Here is a 15,356-nt window from a genome sequence, read left to right on the forward strand (position 1 = left end):
TCATATTTGCTAGGCGAGCACTCTACTGCTGAGCCACATAAAAAATTAAATTCTTTAATTTTTTTATTTAGAGACAGGGTCTCGCTAAGTTCCTTAGGGTTTCAATAACTTGCTGAGGCTGACCTTGAACTTGTAATCCTTCTGTCTCAGCCTCTGGAGCTGCTGGGATTACAGGTGTATACTACTGTGCCTGGCATACAAATCTGATTTTATATGTGTTTTAAAACTAAAAATTGTACTTTTTACAAAAATGAGAGTATGTATTGGTAATATTACTTGCTAGCACAATAATAATTCAAATGAAAATAGTAGTAAATATAGAAGTTATGCTTAGCAGTTTAAATTTTATCATTTAACTTAGACCTGGCCAGATAGATTCTTATATATTGTTTGCCAAAATTTTGAAAATTTTGGCAATGAAAAGGAAGAAGTTTGTAAATCAGATATGAATATACTGACATCTAAAGATTGATGCTTTCTACCTCATAGTATCTTTTGCTATTAATTTTATGGAGAGACAGTTTGTATATAAAAGTTATATCAAGTTGGCCTTTATTTCCATGGATTCCAGGATCTCCCAAAGATACCAGAATCCTCAATGCCCAAGTTCCTTATATAAGATCACATTGTATTTGCATATAACTTTCACACATTCTTAGTATACTTTAAATCATCTCTAGATTACTTATTAGATCTAATGCAATGTTAGTGCTATGAATATTTGTACTGTATTGTCTAGGGAATAATGACAAGAAAAAATGTTTGTACATGCAGGTTTTTCCTGAATATCTTCCATCTGAGGTTGATTGGATCCAGAGATATGGAACTCATACATACAGAAAGCCAACTGTATTCTAAAATGCACCTTATTTGAAAGGTTTAGAATGTTGCATTTTTTACTTTTGTAGCTTTCTACACAGGAACTGTTTTTACTTGTTCTTAACTTCAGAGGTAGTTATTTGATTTTTATCTTTACTTTTCCCTTTACTTTGTGCTTTGGGCTTTACAAAGAAATAACTATTTCTTATTGAGAATTCCCCCTCTTTGTTCTGACATCTGAGGTGATCATAATGCTCAAGTTTCTTTGTTGGTTGCCTTTGACTAATGCTTTTCAGCAGCCCCGGGCTCAGCTCCTGGTTCCCAGTATGGCACAATGACCAGGCAGATTTCTCGACACAACTCTACTACTTCTTCGGCATCTTCTGGTGGATACAGACGGACTCCCTCTGTGACTGCTCAATTTTCTGCTCAGCCTCATGTTAATGGAGGTCCACTTTATTCTCAAAATTCAAGTAAGCTTGTGCTTTGCAGGCATACAGCAACAGTGGAGCTCCTTTTGAAGGAAATTATTTGCAACTTATGCTTTGCCAGTGATAGACAACAATTGAGAAACCATGTTATTTCATGTTTACTTTTGCTTTAGTTAGTCCTTGAATCATACCATTTTAAGAGTAATTACTTATCACTTTCTCCTCCAAAATTCAGACTTAAGTATCGAGTCTGTACTAAAATTGAGTACTTCAGTATTCTGTTTTTATTACTATAGTGTAAATAGAACTGGAGAACAAAAATATCATTGAAATAAATGAATTAATTTTTATTGGCATGCTTGCAGTAGTTCAGAATAGTAAAATTAAAGACACAAACATTGTGAAAAAATGTTTTTTAAAAGAATAAAATTAAATTGCTGGCTATCACTTTTAAGGCCATTAACTTATACTGAAATGAGTTAAAAACATTTGTGATTCCTTCTTAACTACTCCATCTTTGAATAATTCTAACTGTGGGAAGGAAGGGTTTTCTTTTGATTGCCTTTTGTTTGCCTTTGAATTGCACATCTTAATACTAATCACAGACAATATTTAAAGCTGATAAGATTAGGAAATGGTTTTAGGATATGATGATAGAAAGTTTGAATAGCTTAGGGTAGTCATTCAATTCACTTTCCATATTTAGATGCTTAGTTCAAAAAGGAAAAATAGTAAAAATGCAAAGCAAAATCTCAGATGAGCTGGTTGCCCAGTATTTGTTATTGGCTCAAAGTTGTGGTTACCAAGCATAGACTGTAGATTTTGTAGCTACCTTCTAGACCAGCATACTATATTATTTTACTTAAAAAATGTTGAATGCTCCATATTTACATAGAAGCATGGTTTAAGTACTTTTTATTTATAATGCATGTCCTAAATATGTATTTTAAACTGGAGCTAGGGAAAATTTTCTTACTCATTTTTTTTGTTTAAATTTTAGAGATGAAGATTAATTATTTTGTAGCATAAACTCCTAGAAATTGTAAAGAACTTTGGCAGAGATGTTGAAATTCTAAGATAATTTCAAACTTACATAGTCTTTTTCCAGACTAAAGTTTTCATGCAAGCTGCTCCAAAATATTGAACTACCAATCAGAATTTTACCTCACATTTTCCCTCGTTTCCTTTTGTTATTAAAATATATTTAGTGTCTGAATATTTCACAAATTCATAATTCACTTCACTTCTTTCATGAACTTTAATTTTCATGTTCTGCCTTTTTAGGTCCTATCTTTTTTCATTTTCCTTTTTTCCACCTAGACATTTAAGTTACTCTGCAAATAGGTATTTTACCTTATAACATGTTTGTTTAGTTATTTTCGAATAAGACACTTTAATTAGTGATCATCTTCTTTTGAATATTAGCAAGCAAATTTGACCTGAAATTTTAAATATATCATGTTTTGTCTGATTATCCTTCAATATGAGTTACTGTTGGTGTTTTAGTAGTATGTAAATGTTTTTAGTGTTTTGATGTGCATATTTTTCTTTTTGTCTAAATGTGGTGCTAATGATAAGTATCTTCATAGCATAGCTTTTCTTTTTCCTTTACATACTAACCAGCATGGCTAGACACTGAGGGTTGTTTCTAAAAATCATTCAGGCTTGTGGAAGCTTTTTTATTTATTTTTAAATTTTAAACCTCTAACCTTTTATTTATTTAACAGCCTTTTATATACAGAGTATCAGAATGAAAGAGGACCACTTTCTTAGTGAATTGAATGTTATTTTGGGCTATACAATGAATATTACTGTAAATATATTGCTTTGTTAAGTTGTTGCTTCTTTGAACCCTGAACCTCTTTCAAATTTTTATGCTTACCAACAAAATTTATATATTAGATTAATTGAAACAACCTTTTAATGAAATGATCTTGAGAAACCAATAAATTGTTCTTCTTGTCAATTTATTGTCATTTATTGGTAACCACCAATAAATTGAATTTTGCCATCTAGTCTTATTGAATTTTTCTGAGTCATCTTTGGAAGTTACTTTCTTATTAAAATGAGACAAAATAGTAAAAATTTGAATGTTTTTTCCTAACTTATGTTATTACAGTTTTTCATACATTTGCTGTCCACATGAGCAGTTGGTATCAATTTCCCATAAATTATGTCCTTTCTTTGAAAGAAGTTTGAGTATGTTTCAAGCTAGCCAATGATTTGTGAAAAATTCATTTAATGTAAATAGTTGTACATTTTAACTTACTGGAGATGAGGTTTCCTTCTTCAGAATATTGATAAAAAGGTTACCCTTTTGAAATACCTTGTTTCCTGAAACTCTGAATCAACATGGTATATGGAAGACTAATTCCTTAGTAAATTTAGTAGTGATATCTTTAAAAATAAAATCGCCAACTAAAAAAAAAATAACCTTGTTTTTCAAACAAGCGTTTTTCCTGGAGACCTGTGTGTCTATTTAGATGTATAGTAAAAACTATCTTTAAAGAAAATCTAAATTAATATATTTATATATGCAGTCAACAGCTATTACAGAATACATTTATTTTATTTATTTGACTTCTAATTTACAACCTTATCTTAATGTTAGATAGACCTGTTTATAGAGTTATAGGAAAAGCAATATTCTGGAAACTTTTGTAGGTAATCATTATCTATTTTAGAAGTCTTTCCTTAGACTTTGAAAACTTCATTGCATTAAAGTGAATATAATGGTAAATTAAAAATTTCCCCAAACTCTATAACATTAGAATTGAATTAGGTATGTTTGTTCTTTTGTACATTTAACCAATTGGCTAAGCACAACATGGCTTCTTTAGGTTTATTTTTGGGACATGAACTTGAAGAAGGTTCTGCAGGTTTTTGTTTTGCTTTTGTTTTGTTTTGTTTCATTTGCAAACTGTTCTTTGCATACTTATGTTTGTGGTCCTTGTAACTGACTTCTGCTTTTTGTTTGTTTCCTTTTCTTTCCTTTATCTGTTTTACTTCCCCCATATTGTGTTGTTGCTACCAGTTTCTATTGCTCCACCTCCTCCCCCTATGCCTCAATTGACTCCACAGATACCTCTCACAGGCTTCGTGGCCAGGGTGCAGGAAAACAGTAAGTTTGGAAAAAACTGAGCTATCAAAGAATAGAGGCTGTCTCTTTTATAGCATGCATGGCTGATGAGTCATCATTTTCCTTTTATTGAGAAGCTAATCTTATCTTGAAAATAGGTGCAGATATGATCGAAACTGAAGAGCACGGTCTTCAGTTTCTTCTCTTGTGCATGATTACTGACCCATATAAGTTTCAAAACTGCAATTTACTTAAGTTTTTATATGATCTAAAACACGAGATCTAATCTTTGCCTATTCTTAAGGAAAGAGTAATTACACAAAAATGCAAATTGTACAGAAACTTCTAATAGTTACTGAAATTAGAAAGCATTTTGTATTCTAACAGATTTATCACGATATACTGTGAGATTACATCTATTATGAAATTGGGACAAATTATTTTCCTTTTTAATTACTTTTTTTTTTTTTTTTTTTTGGGTGCCAGGGATTGAACCAAAGGGCATTTATCAATTGAGCCACATCCCCAGCCCTTTTAAATTATTTTGAGGTAGGGTCTCACTAATTTGCTTAGGGCCACTTTACTAAGTTGCTGAGGCTGGCTTTGAACTTGTGGTCCTCCTACCTCACCCTCTCAGGCTTCTGGGATACAGGTGTGCCACCACACCTGGTCTAATTACAAAAATATTTTACAGAAAGTTTGGCCTAATATCTTTGTACGTAGAATGATTTTAAACATATATATATATATATATATATATATATATATTTGTTAAAAATGAATCTTCAGGAAAAAGTAAATTATATTCTTGTTATTCATTTAAAGGTGAGTGATAAGGATTATAGAGCCTGCTTTTCATTTGGACTACATGTGGGCTCATGAGGATTATTCCTGAATATGTAAATCTTCCAATTTTTTAGGTCATCACTGAATGAAGATCAGGTTTAATGATTTTTGTTGTTTTTAATATATGGCTCCAATCAGGACACACTAGTTTATATTACTGCCTGATTATTTTTGAATTTGTAGAAGATATATAATCCTAACTACATGAATCACAGTGAATGTTGTATGGCAAAATAAAAAATAACTACTACTATTGAATTACATTATGCCAAAAAGCTGTTGAAAATAAGATGGAAAAGTGATCTACTTCTAATTTACTTCTTTTGGGACTGTCACTATGAAAATATGTTTCAAAATGGTTTAAACAAATGACCAGCCCATCTTTCAGGAGAATATATTGTGGCAAATTCCATTTCAACATTTGCTCACTCTGTTTTATTTTCCTTCCATATTCCCTCCTTTCCACCAGTGAAATATTTGTTTATTCAGTGTTCCATGCTAGGTTATGGGAAGAATACAAATAGTTTAAGACAAAATTCCTTCCTTAAAGAAATATATAATCTACTGGGTTTATTATAAAACATTATAGCCTAAAATGTTAATATTTCTGAGTGTGTGTAAACCGTCTTTATTATTCTGTTGAAAACTCTTAAAAGTTTGACAACTTTTGAAAGTAAGTGAATAGTAAACTGCTGGTCTTTAATGCTACAGCAGTTTAAAAACAGCCTGCAGGAATTTACAAACTAAACCAGTTCATCTTTTTCAGCTGCCATATTTCTAAGAATTAATAGGTGGTAAATAGCCATAGTGAATATCAGTTTTTTGGGTCCAGAGGTCATCGACTCACTCTTTAGTAATTTTTAAAAATAGAAATTTAGCATTAATGTACGTTATATTAAGCATGCATGATCTGCTTAAGAGGCCATTAGTACTACTTTTTTACCAGACGTGAACTTGACTCAGTGAGTTATTCTTGTGTTATAGATTCCCAAATTTCATTTGGTACTTTTTCTATAAAGGCAAGTTTAAAAATGTAAGAATAAACGTGTATCAGTACTTGATGTTTTACGAAATATAGATTTCCTGTTTTCTTAAATACCTGGTTTCTTTGGGACTCAAAAGTGGATGATAATGAATGTATGTAGCTATAAGTGTTGGTTTAAGACATGAATGAGCTCCTAAGTCAGCATTATGTTTATATCTCTTTATGATTAACATCAGAAAGCCTTTTTGCATGTTTAGTATAAAGAATGGTGCAAATTTAGCATAATGCAGAAAATTAAATCGACCAGATTTCTGCCATAATTTGAAGATAAGTCAATATAGATTTAGAGCAGTTCGACTTTTGAGTAAAAACATTATGTTAGTAAGTTGCGTATAAATTAAGAGAGGTGGCTATTTAGAGAGTTTAGGCAAGCATATGTAATTTGCACATTAAGCCAAATTAAGGATATGAACTATGGCTATTTAATGTCAGAATGGGTTCATACCTATTTTCCTCTTCTCAATATTAGAAAGCTTTATGGAGGAGGAATGGGCAAAGAAAATGGATCTATTCATGTGGTGGAAAAATGAATTGTAGACCCTTTTGATAGCTATTAGAGTAAGTATCACCACCCAGGAGTTATTTTTTTAAAACCCTTTTCTTCCTCTAAGAGGATAAAATAGAAATCACAGTTGAAGTGATAATGCAAGTAGAACTATTATCCGCAAATGTTTCAAATATGGACCTTTTGGTTATACTTTCATCACATTTATTACAAATCAGGTAAACTTTAAAACCTGTATTAGTTTTCATAAAAACATTTTAATTTGTCTTTTGGACTTTTATGGAAATTTGTGGGTCAGAAATTTAAGCATTAGTTGTGTTCCAGGTTTGAATTCCTTAATATTGGAAGCATTTGTTACTTGGTATCATATTGGTCCAGTGAATACAGTTCTAATCTGACACTTTTCACTTCACTGTTAACATTTTTGATCATTTAAAGTGCGCGCGCGCGCGCACACACACACACACACACACACACCCCCACCCACCCACCCACCCACCCACTAAGGCCATATAGAATTTGAGGTATGAGTCATTTTTATTGTTTTGTTTGATATTAGTTCCTTTTTTTTTTTTAATTACATCTTCCCACAACACTTTATGTTTAAGTCTTAATTGTGGTTGTATTAGAAAATTGGATCTTTAGGATCTGATCTTTCCCTCATCTCATGCTTATGTTTTATTAGCAGTAATGGAAAATGTCAATTTCCTTTCTACATTAGAAATTGATAATGAATGTAAACATTTTTTAAAAGAATGTCATTATCTACTTGTTGAATTATTTTTAATTTAGTTTTTTTATATTAAAATTTAAATGGTGGAAAACCTAGAAACAGAGCAGATCTGAAACTACCAACTTTTGCGTTTCTCCCCCTTGAAACAAGTAAAATATGCAAATAAATAAAAATATGACTAGTTGAGATTTAACTTCTAGGGCACTGATGTTATTGAAAACCCAAACCAGGGGCACGAATGAGCACAATAAAAAATTATTATTAAGCCACTGTTTTAATGTTATCAGCATTTTACTATAGTCTAAATGATAGAGGTGAATAAACTTAATTTTAGAGCAACATTGGTGTTGATCTAAGCCTTGGAATAAGGAAACTTCTTTACTCCTATAATCTTTATAAAAAGCGACATTGTGATCTAACAACCTCTTGCATTCATTAATTTGCAGTACTTCTTGATACCCTTATAGCTCATTTTAATATTGCAAAATTATTCTTAAGAGTAGCATAAACTTAACATACCAAGCTTTTATTTCTAATCATTGCATGTTACTATAGTGCATGCTATATACGAATGAATAAGCTTTCTTAAATTGTTAATTTATAAATTTCATTTAGACTACTTTCTTCAAATTAATTATCTGAATCTTTTTAGTTGCTGATAGCCCAACTCCACCGCCACCACCTCCACCAGATGACATTCCCATGTTTGATGACTCTCCACCCCCGCCCCCACCGCCTCCAGTGGACTATGAAGATGAAGAAGCTGCAGTAGTTCAGTATAATGATCCATATGCAGATGGGGATCCTGCCTGGGCCCCCAAGAATTATATTGAGAAAGGTATGGTACCATCAATATGGAATTGTTGCACAGGACAATAACCTAATTACAGAATGTTAGAACTTTTTTAATTTTTTTTTTTTGGTACCACCTTGCCCAGTGTTTCTCAATTTGAACCGCATTACTAACCAAGATGGTTTACTTAAACCTTACTGCCTTTACTTTGTGTTATTTCCCAAAATAAAACAAGGGTTCATTCTTCATATTTTAAATTAAAATATGCTTTCAAGGGCCTGGGGTTGTGGCTCAGTGATAGAGCACTTGCCTAGCACGAGTGAGGCACTGGGTTCGATCCTTAGCACCACATTAAAAAAAATAAATAAAAAGTTACAAAAACATGCTTTCATCTGCAAATGAACTAGCCTATAGATAAAACAAATAAGGCACAAAAATGAGCTAATTGACTAACTAAAATCATATATAATTGGTAAAGATTTTAAAAGTTTTGCAAGCTCTTAATTAAAATAGAAGTATTTCACATCTGAATATTTAAAAATTTATTGGCACTATCATGAGGAAAAGCCTAACTTAAGATTCTTTTAGGTGATTTCGTGTAGAAGATAAATCACTAGGATTGTTTTCATGAACTTCTAAAGTCCAGATTAACTTGCTGTGCCTGCCTCATTGTAATTATCTATTAAAGAAATGTGGATGGGAAAGAAAAAAGTCAGGTTTCTAGAGTTTGTTTTTTCAGAGTTTTAAAAATGCTTATAATTTAGTTGATCAATTTTGGTTGCCTTTGAAATATATTGCCTTCCATTTACTTTATTAACTGATTTAAAGCAAATAACTTTAGGTAGCTCTGAGACCAGTGACATTCTTGCTTTCTAGTGTTTAAAACCTATGGCAAAAGCAAAATCTGTTTTCCTTTCTTATATATTTAAACAATAAATAGTTTATATGTTATTAAGGAAGTCTTGAATGTTCTTCATATTTGGAGGTCCATACCTTCAAATAGAGATAGGTTTTTTTTTTTTTTTTTTAATTTTTTATTGTGGGTTGTTCAAAACATTACAAATTTCTTGACATATCATATTCCACACTTTGATTCAAGTGGGTTATGAACTCCCACCTTCACCCCATACACAGATTGCAGAATCACATCAGTTACACATCCATTGATTTACAAATTGCCATACTAGTGTCTGTTGTGCTCCACTGCCTTTCCCGTCCTCCACCCTCCCCCCTCCCCACCTCTCCCCTCCCCTCCCCTCCTCTCTCTCTACCTCCTCCACTGTTTAACCCTGAGGGTCTCCTTCCATTACCATGCAATTTCCCTTCTCTCTCCCTTTCCCTCCCACCTCTCATCCCTGTTAAATGTTAATCTTCTTCTCCTGTTCTTCGTCCCTACACTGTTCTTAGTTACTCTCCTTATATCAAAGAAGACATTTGGCATTTGTTTTTTAGGGATTGGCTAGCTTCACTTAGCATAATCTGCTCTAATGCCATCCATTTCCCTGTAAATTCTATGATTTTGTCATTTTTTAATGCAGAGTAATACTCCATTGTGTATAAATGCCACATTTTTTTTATCCATTCGTCTATTGAAGGGCATAGAGATAGGTTTTTAAATTTTAGGTTTGGATGGTGTTTTTAGTCATATTTTCTTACTTTGGTAAGTAAATTTAACTTTATGTACATGGGACTGTTATATTTACATAAATTGACAAATTTGGGATAATATATTGATTAATATATTTGATAGTAGAGCAGGATTAAAGAATTTCTTCACACATTGAAATAATGAGTCTTAAGCCAGGGGTTACTTTTTTTGTTCTTAAAGCAAGGCCAAATAGTAAATATTTTAATATGCTATACTTAAAAGTCAACCTTGTGGCAGCACAAAAGCAGGCATAGACAATATGTGAGTCGATCTGGCTTTGTTGTGATAAAACTTTATTTACGGAAGGGGCAGGGGCAGTAGCTTGAATTTGTCCATGGGCAAATATTTGTGGACCCCTGGTCTAAATCAGAAATTGAGATTTAGTAGGGTTATACTTAAACCCATCATGTTACCTTTGTTAATTACAAAAATGAAGGAAACCTGAAATTTTCAAAAACAGTTAATTTCATAACTTTCCCAAAAACCCTATTCTTATTAACTTCATCCTAAAATGTACCAGTGTACATGTATATATTGTGTATGTTAGACTAATAGACCTTTGAGTTCCAAAGAACCCTATAGTACATATGGAGGGAAGAATTTGGCCTTTAATATGGATTAGATTCTAGAGCAGAATGGACATCAAATTGGTTTTTTGTTTTTTTGGCACCAGGGATTGTAGGGGCATTTAACCACTGAGCCACATCTCCAGCCCTTTTTTTTAAAAAAATATATTTTATTTAGAGACAGGGTCCTACAGAGTTGCTAGGTTGCTGAGGCTGGCTTTGAACTTAAAATCCTTCTGCCTCAGCCTCCTGGGCCACTGTACCTGGCTAACCAAATTGTTAATGGTTAAATATTTTAGCAGAAAAAAATTATATGAGGGAGTATGCACTGGGGAGGAGGGCTGGGTGGCGCTAGGTTTTATTTAAAAACGGCTCAACCTAGGAAACAGAAATATAAATTAATTTGGTTTATCATCTTTTTGCCTCAGTGGAACTAAGAACACAGTAAAATTTTTGTTCAGGCCTTTGTCATTATCAGGGTAAACATCATCTATACTACTGAGAATCTAAGCCACTTTGGATCTAGATCTAAAGAAAGGAATATTATTAATTTCAAACAATAAATAATTGTATTAATTATTAAATTGATTTTTATTCTGTTTTCTTATGGTTTATCTCTAGCAATTACTTGGTCCTGTTAGGTTGTTATGTAGCCAAAAATAATTCTAAGATAAATAATACTATTTATTTTGTATATTTTTGAAACTTGTATGCCATTAAACTCAAAATCACAATGCTGTGATTCTGTTACAGAATTAAAAGGAGGGAAATGAACTTATTGAGTCTACTTAATACAGTGTTTTGCAAAGTTAAAAGTGCCTGTTTTAACACAGCAAATGATGGCTATGGAACAGTACTTCAGATCTCTTCTATAAAAGTCAGTAATTCAGAATAATTATAGGGAGATGCAGTCTTTCTTAGGGGAAAATGAATTCCAGAGTATATTAAGTATCTGTATTAAAATGCTTACTTTAAGAAAAAAAATGACAGCAAATAAAAATGAGGTAAGTCAATGAAAAAAATACATATTAGATATTATTCATGTTTGAAGATTATGTATAATTTTAGAATTATGTAATAAAGGTGGACTGAAGGTAATATTTAAATTCATAAACCAGTAGTATGGAAAAGTAATATTTTTGTTTGCTATTCATTTGTATAACACTGTTTGCAAAAATAAATTTTTTTTAAACTTGAATAGTTGGGAGTGGACGAGAATATTTTAAACTGAATTCCGGATACCACAAAATTGTTAGATTTTTTTTAAAAAAGTTTTACTTTATTTATTTATTTTTTGAAAAACTACATTTGCCACTTTAATAGTCCTTCTGGTGCATGCCTGTAATCCCAGTGGCTCTGGAGGCTGAGGCCAGTAATCACAAGTTCAAAGCCAGCCTCAGCAACTTAGTGAGACCCTGTCTCAAAATAAAATATTTTTTAAAAGGGCTGGGGATGTGACTCACTGGTTAAGCACACCTGGGTTCAATCCCTGGTACCAAGAAAAAAAGAAAAAAAAATAGTCCTTCTTACCTTTAAGGTAAGTGTAGGTATAATGCATTATTAGAATGCACCAATTAATGAAAAAGTATAGGTATAGTCCCGTAACTTACTGTGGATCCTAGGATGAGATTTAACCTCTCAATAACAATAAATGACAATAATAATGTAGTATTTTTAAATTTAGAAAACTTGGTTTGTTACCTCGTTTACTGAGTGGCTTTGCAGCTTTATCCAGGAATTATTTTGAAAATGGTTCTTTGCATGTGGTGTAGGCACTTGATAGATACTTTGAATGGATGAATTAAAATACTGAATCCTAAAATTCAGAGATTTTCTTCCTTTTTTTTTTTTTGCTCTAGCACTGGGCCTGAACGCAGAGGTGCTTTACCACTTGATTTCCATTCCATTCATTCATTCATTCATTTCTATTTTATTTATATATTTATATTTATTCATTCATTCATACATACATACCAGGGATTGAACTCTGGGGCACTCGACCACTGAACCACATTCCAAGCCCTATTTTATTTATTTATTTATTTATTTTTTAATTTAGTTTTTAGAGACAGGGTCTCATTGAGTTGCTTAGCGCTTTGTTTTTGCTGAGCCTGGCTTTGAACTTGTGATCTTCCTGCCTCAGCCTCCTGAGTGGCTATGATTACAGGCGTGCACCATGGACCCAGCTTTTTTTTAGTTTTTGAGACAAGTCTTACCAAGTTGCTGAGGCTGACCTCGAACTTTTTTGATCCTTCTGCTCAGCCTCCTGAGTAAGACATGGTAGAACCTGTTATCTTCTTTAATCTAATCAGATTGTCAGTTTGGCTTCAAGATGAAGTCATTGATATAGGCACTTGGGTAACTAACCATTGATCTATCTGTACTGATAACATATCACAACTTAAAATCTTCATAAAAATAGTTTGATGCCAATTAAGTCTATAATGTAGCAAACAAAATTCAAGCTAAATGTTGGGTGCAGTATACTTATGTGGTATTGCATCTGTTTTCTCCATAGTTGTTGCAATATATGATTATACAAAAGACAAGGATGATGAGCTGTCATTTATGGAGGGTGCAATCATTTATGTTATAAAGAAGAATGATGATGGCTGGTATGAAGGAGTCTGCAATCGAGTGACTGGTCTCTTCCCTGGGAACTATGTTGAATCAATCATGCACTATGCTGATTAATTATTTCTTTTTTCCTTTTTTTTTTTCTTTTAAAGTAGGTTCTTATTATTCAGTCATACTGTGGGACTCTTATGGTTAACAGAATTGTCTTAATATGTTTTAAAATGTGCCCATATTTTCAGGACATGCTGTTTTATTGGTATATTTGAATGTCTACCTGTAAGCATAAATCTTTGAGGCAGTTTTTGTATTGCTAAACAGCAGTTTATACAAGAGGCTGTCTATAATTGATTATGCTTATGTACTTACTTACATATTGTTAATTTTATGACCAGCGTAAATATTCTGGGGAATCGGGGTATATTTAACAAATCATGATTCAGATTGTATCATTACATGTTTCAGTGCAGCATGGTTACTAATAATAATATGTCAAACTAATATTAAAATCAGAAAACTTAAATGCTGGTGCTGGTCATACTTTTTGTTTAGATTCTCATTTTTAAAAAGTTTAAAGCATGCATAAAATTTATGTATTGAAATGTACTTAAAAATTCCAAGATGCTTCCAATTTGTGTAATACTTACCTAGTACACTTATTCTAGGTGGGTCTCTAAGGTCTATATGTGAAACAAAACAAAAGGGGTTATCTGTAATGTTGTAATTTGTACCTAAGTTTTTTAATGAGTGAATTTGCATTATAAATTTTTTCCATTCATAAATACATAAGTGAACCAAAGGTTTTTGTCCTTTCCTTCACTGGTTTGCTTTAAAAAAAATACAAAACCAATTTATTGCAGAATTATGGTTCTATTTTCTCAACATATTAACTTGGAAAAAAAATTTTTAGCCTTATCTCAGTCTGTCCCAATGGTAATGTGACGGATGTTTGCAGATTTAAAATCTGAGATGATTATTTACAAGTCAATCTACTGAATTACTTTTTTAAAAGTAACTTTTGAATCTAAGAAAATGTGTCAAAGTGTGCACATCCTTCTATAGGTAAAAGTCTTAAAGATTGCCACATTAGTCCTTCAGTTTTACAGTGGACTATTCTAGTACACTGGTTCAATGAAAGGAAATTATAAGTATCTTTTACATATTGTAAAAGTGTATGCGATTAATTTGTGAATAGGCACTATTTAATCCATTACCTAGCACTAGAAGCATAAGATTTTAAAATAATTGGGAAAGAAGATGGGTCATGTATTAATCAGTGAACAGAGATATACTTAACCAACAGATTTGTATTGAAATGCAACACATGCACTTTGTGTGTCTCCTCTTAATTTAAAGGAAGGTTTCTTATCTTGTGTATAATTCTGTATTGCTTAGAATATTAAAGTAGAGCACTCAGTGTGGGTTTCTGTGTATTGAGGATTTATTTGAATTTCAAATTACAGTTATGTACTGGGCGTTACAGACTTAACAGCATAGTGAATGGTGAGACTAGTGCAAAACATTTTATTTCTGAAAATTAAAGACCATTATTACTACCAATTCAATGTGACTCTTTCATATGCATTTTGCCTTTGTTAATTTCAAACAAAGTATCATCAGTGACCAACTAGCTACCTTCTACTTTTCTTTTTTCAAGTGGAATGTTCTCTTAATTTGTATAATACCTGTTGTTTAAATTTTATGTACAGTCTTTTATAATAAACCATTCTCCTATATGAAATTTTGGATACTGTTAAAATATAAATAATGTGGATTTCAGAGCTGACTTCACAATTTTCTGACCTCTACTCCTATGGTGAAACAAGACAAACCGTTTGAATTTTAACATTGATTATTTATTTGTGTAATGGCTTCACATGTGGATAATAACAGTGTAAACAATACCACAAATAACCATCAAGATACCTCAGTTAGAATTTAAAGGACTCTATGACAGATACAGGCAGTTAAATTAATTACATTTAAAAAGATTTCTGAAAAACTTTGCCAATTAAAAAAAATACCCATCAATAAGATCAGAATTATTTTTTAAAATGATTTTTGGTTATTTGCATATGAAGCAAACAAAGTATATTCCACAAAATTCTTTAGGCACAGTCTGGTAAAATAGCTGCCAGGTAGAACAGAAAGAGTTGTCATTTATCTCTTGTAAGTACAATTTCTGAAAGTTGAATGAGGGCATCTCTTTCTGGGGATGGTCGAAGTTTACTGATCTCTCTTACTGCTTCATGGCAGTACCGCTGGGCGAGGTAGGTTGTTTGTTGCACACCATCACTCTACAGATATGGAACAAAAC

The 15,356-nt window shown here is 32.1% G+C and overlaps 2 protein-coding genes across 14 annotated transcripts in view; one reads left to right on the forward strand and one right to left on the reverse strand.

The window, feature by feature from the left end:
- The window catches only part of Abi1 (abl interactor 1), a 101,127-nt gene extending 87,289 nt beyond the window's left edge, over positions 1-13,838 (forward strand). For 7 of the 13 annotated variants that reach the window (XM_071599816.1, XM_071599818.1, XM_071599817.1 and 4 more), the window contains 4 exons: positions 1,116-1,292; positions 4,285-4,371; positions 8,111-8,296; positions 12,984-13,838. In XM_071599816.1, coding sequence (XP_071455917.1) covers positions 1,116-1,292; positions 4,285-4,371; positions 8,111-8,296; positions 12,984-13,159 — 626 coding nt within the window. In that variant the 3' untranslated portion in view covers positions 13,160-13,838. The remainder of the gene's footprint in view (positions 1-1,115; positions 1,293-4,284; positions 4,372-8,110; positions 8,297-12,983) is intronic. The other 6 variants (XM_071599819.1, XM_027953089.3, XM_027953091.3 and 3 more) reach the window with 2 other exon arrangements.
- A 1,035-nt stretch (positions 13,839-14,873) lies between these two features.
- Positions 14,874-15,356, reverse strand: part of Pdss1 (decaprenyl diphosphate synthase subunit 1) — a 35,506-nt gene continuing 35,023 nt past the window's right edge. The window contains exon 11 of the mRNA XM_027953093.3: positions 14,874-15,336. Coding sequence (XP_027808894.1) covers positions 15,196-15,336 — 141 coding nt within the window. The 3' untranslated portion in view covers positions 14,874-15,195. The remainder of the gene's footprint in view (positions 15,337-15,356) is intronic.

This window comes from Marmota flaviventris, chromosome 12 (assembly GCF_047511675.1).
Source record: "Marmota flaviventris isolate mMarFla1 chromosome 12, mMarFla1.hap1, whole genome shotgun sequence".
NCBI lineage: Eukaryota > Metazoa > Chordata > Mammalia > Rodentia > Sciuridae > Marmota > Marmota flaviventris.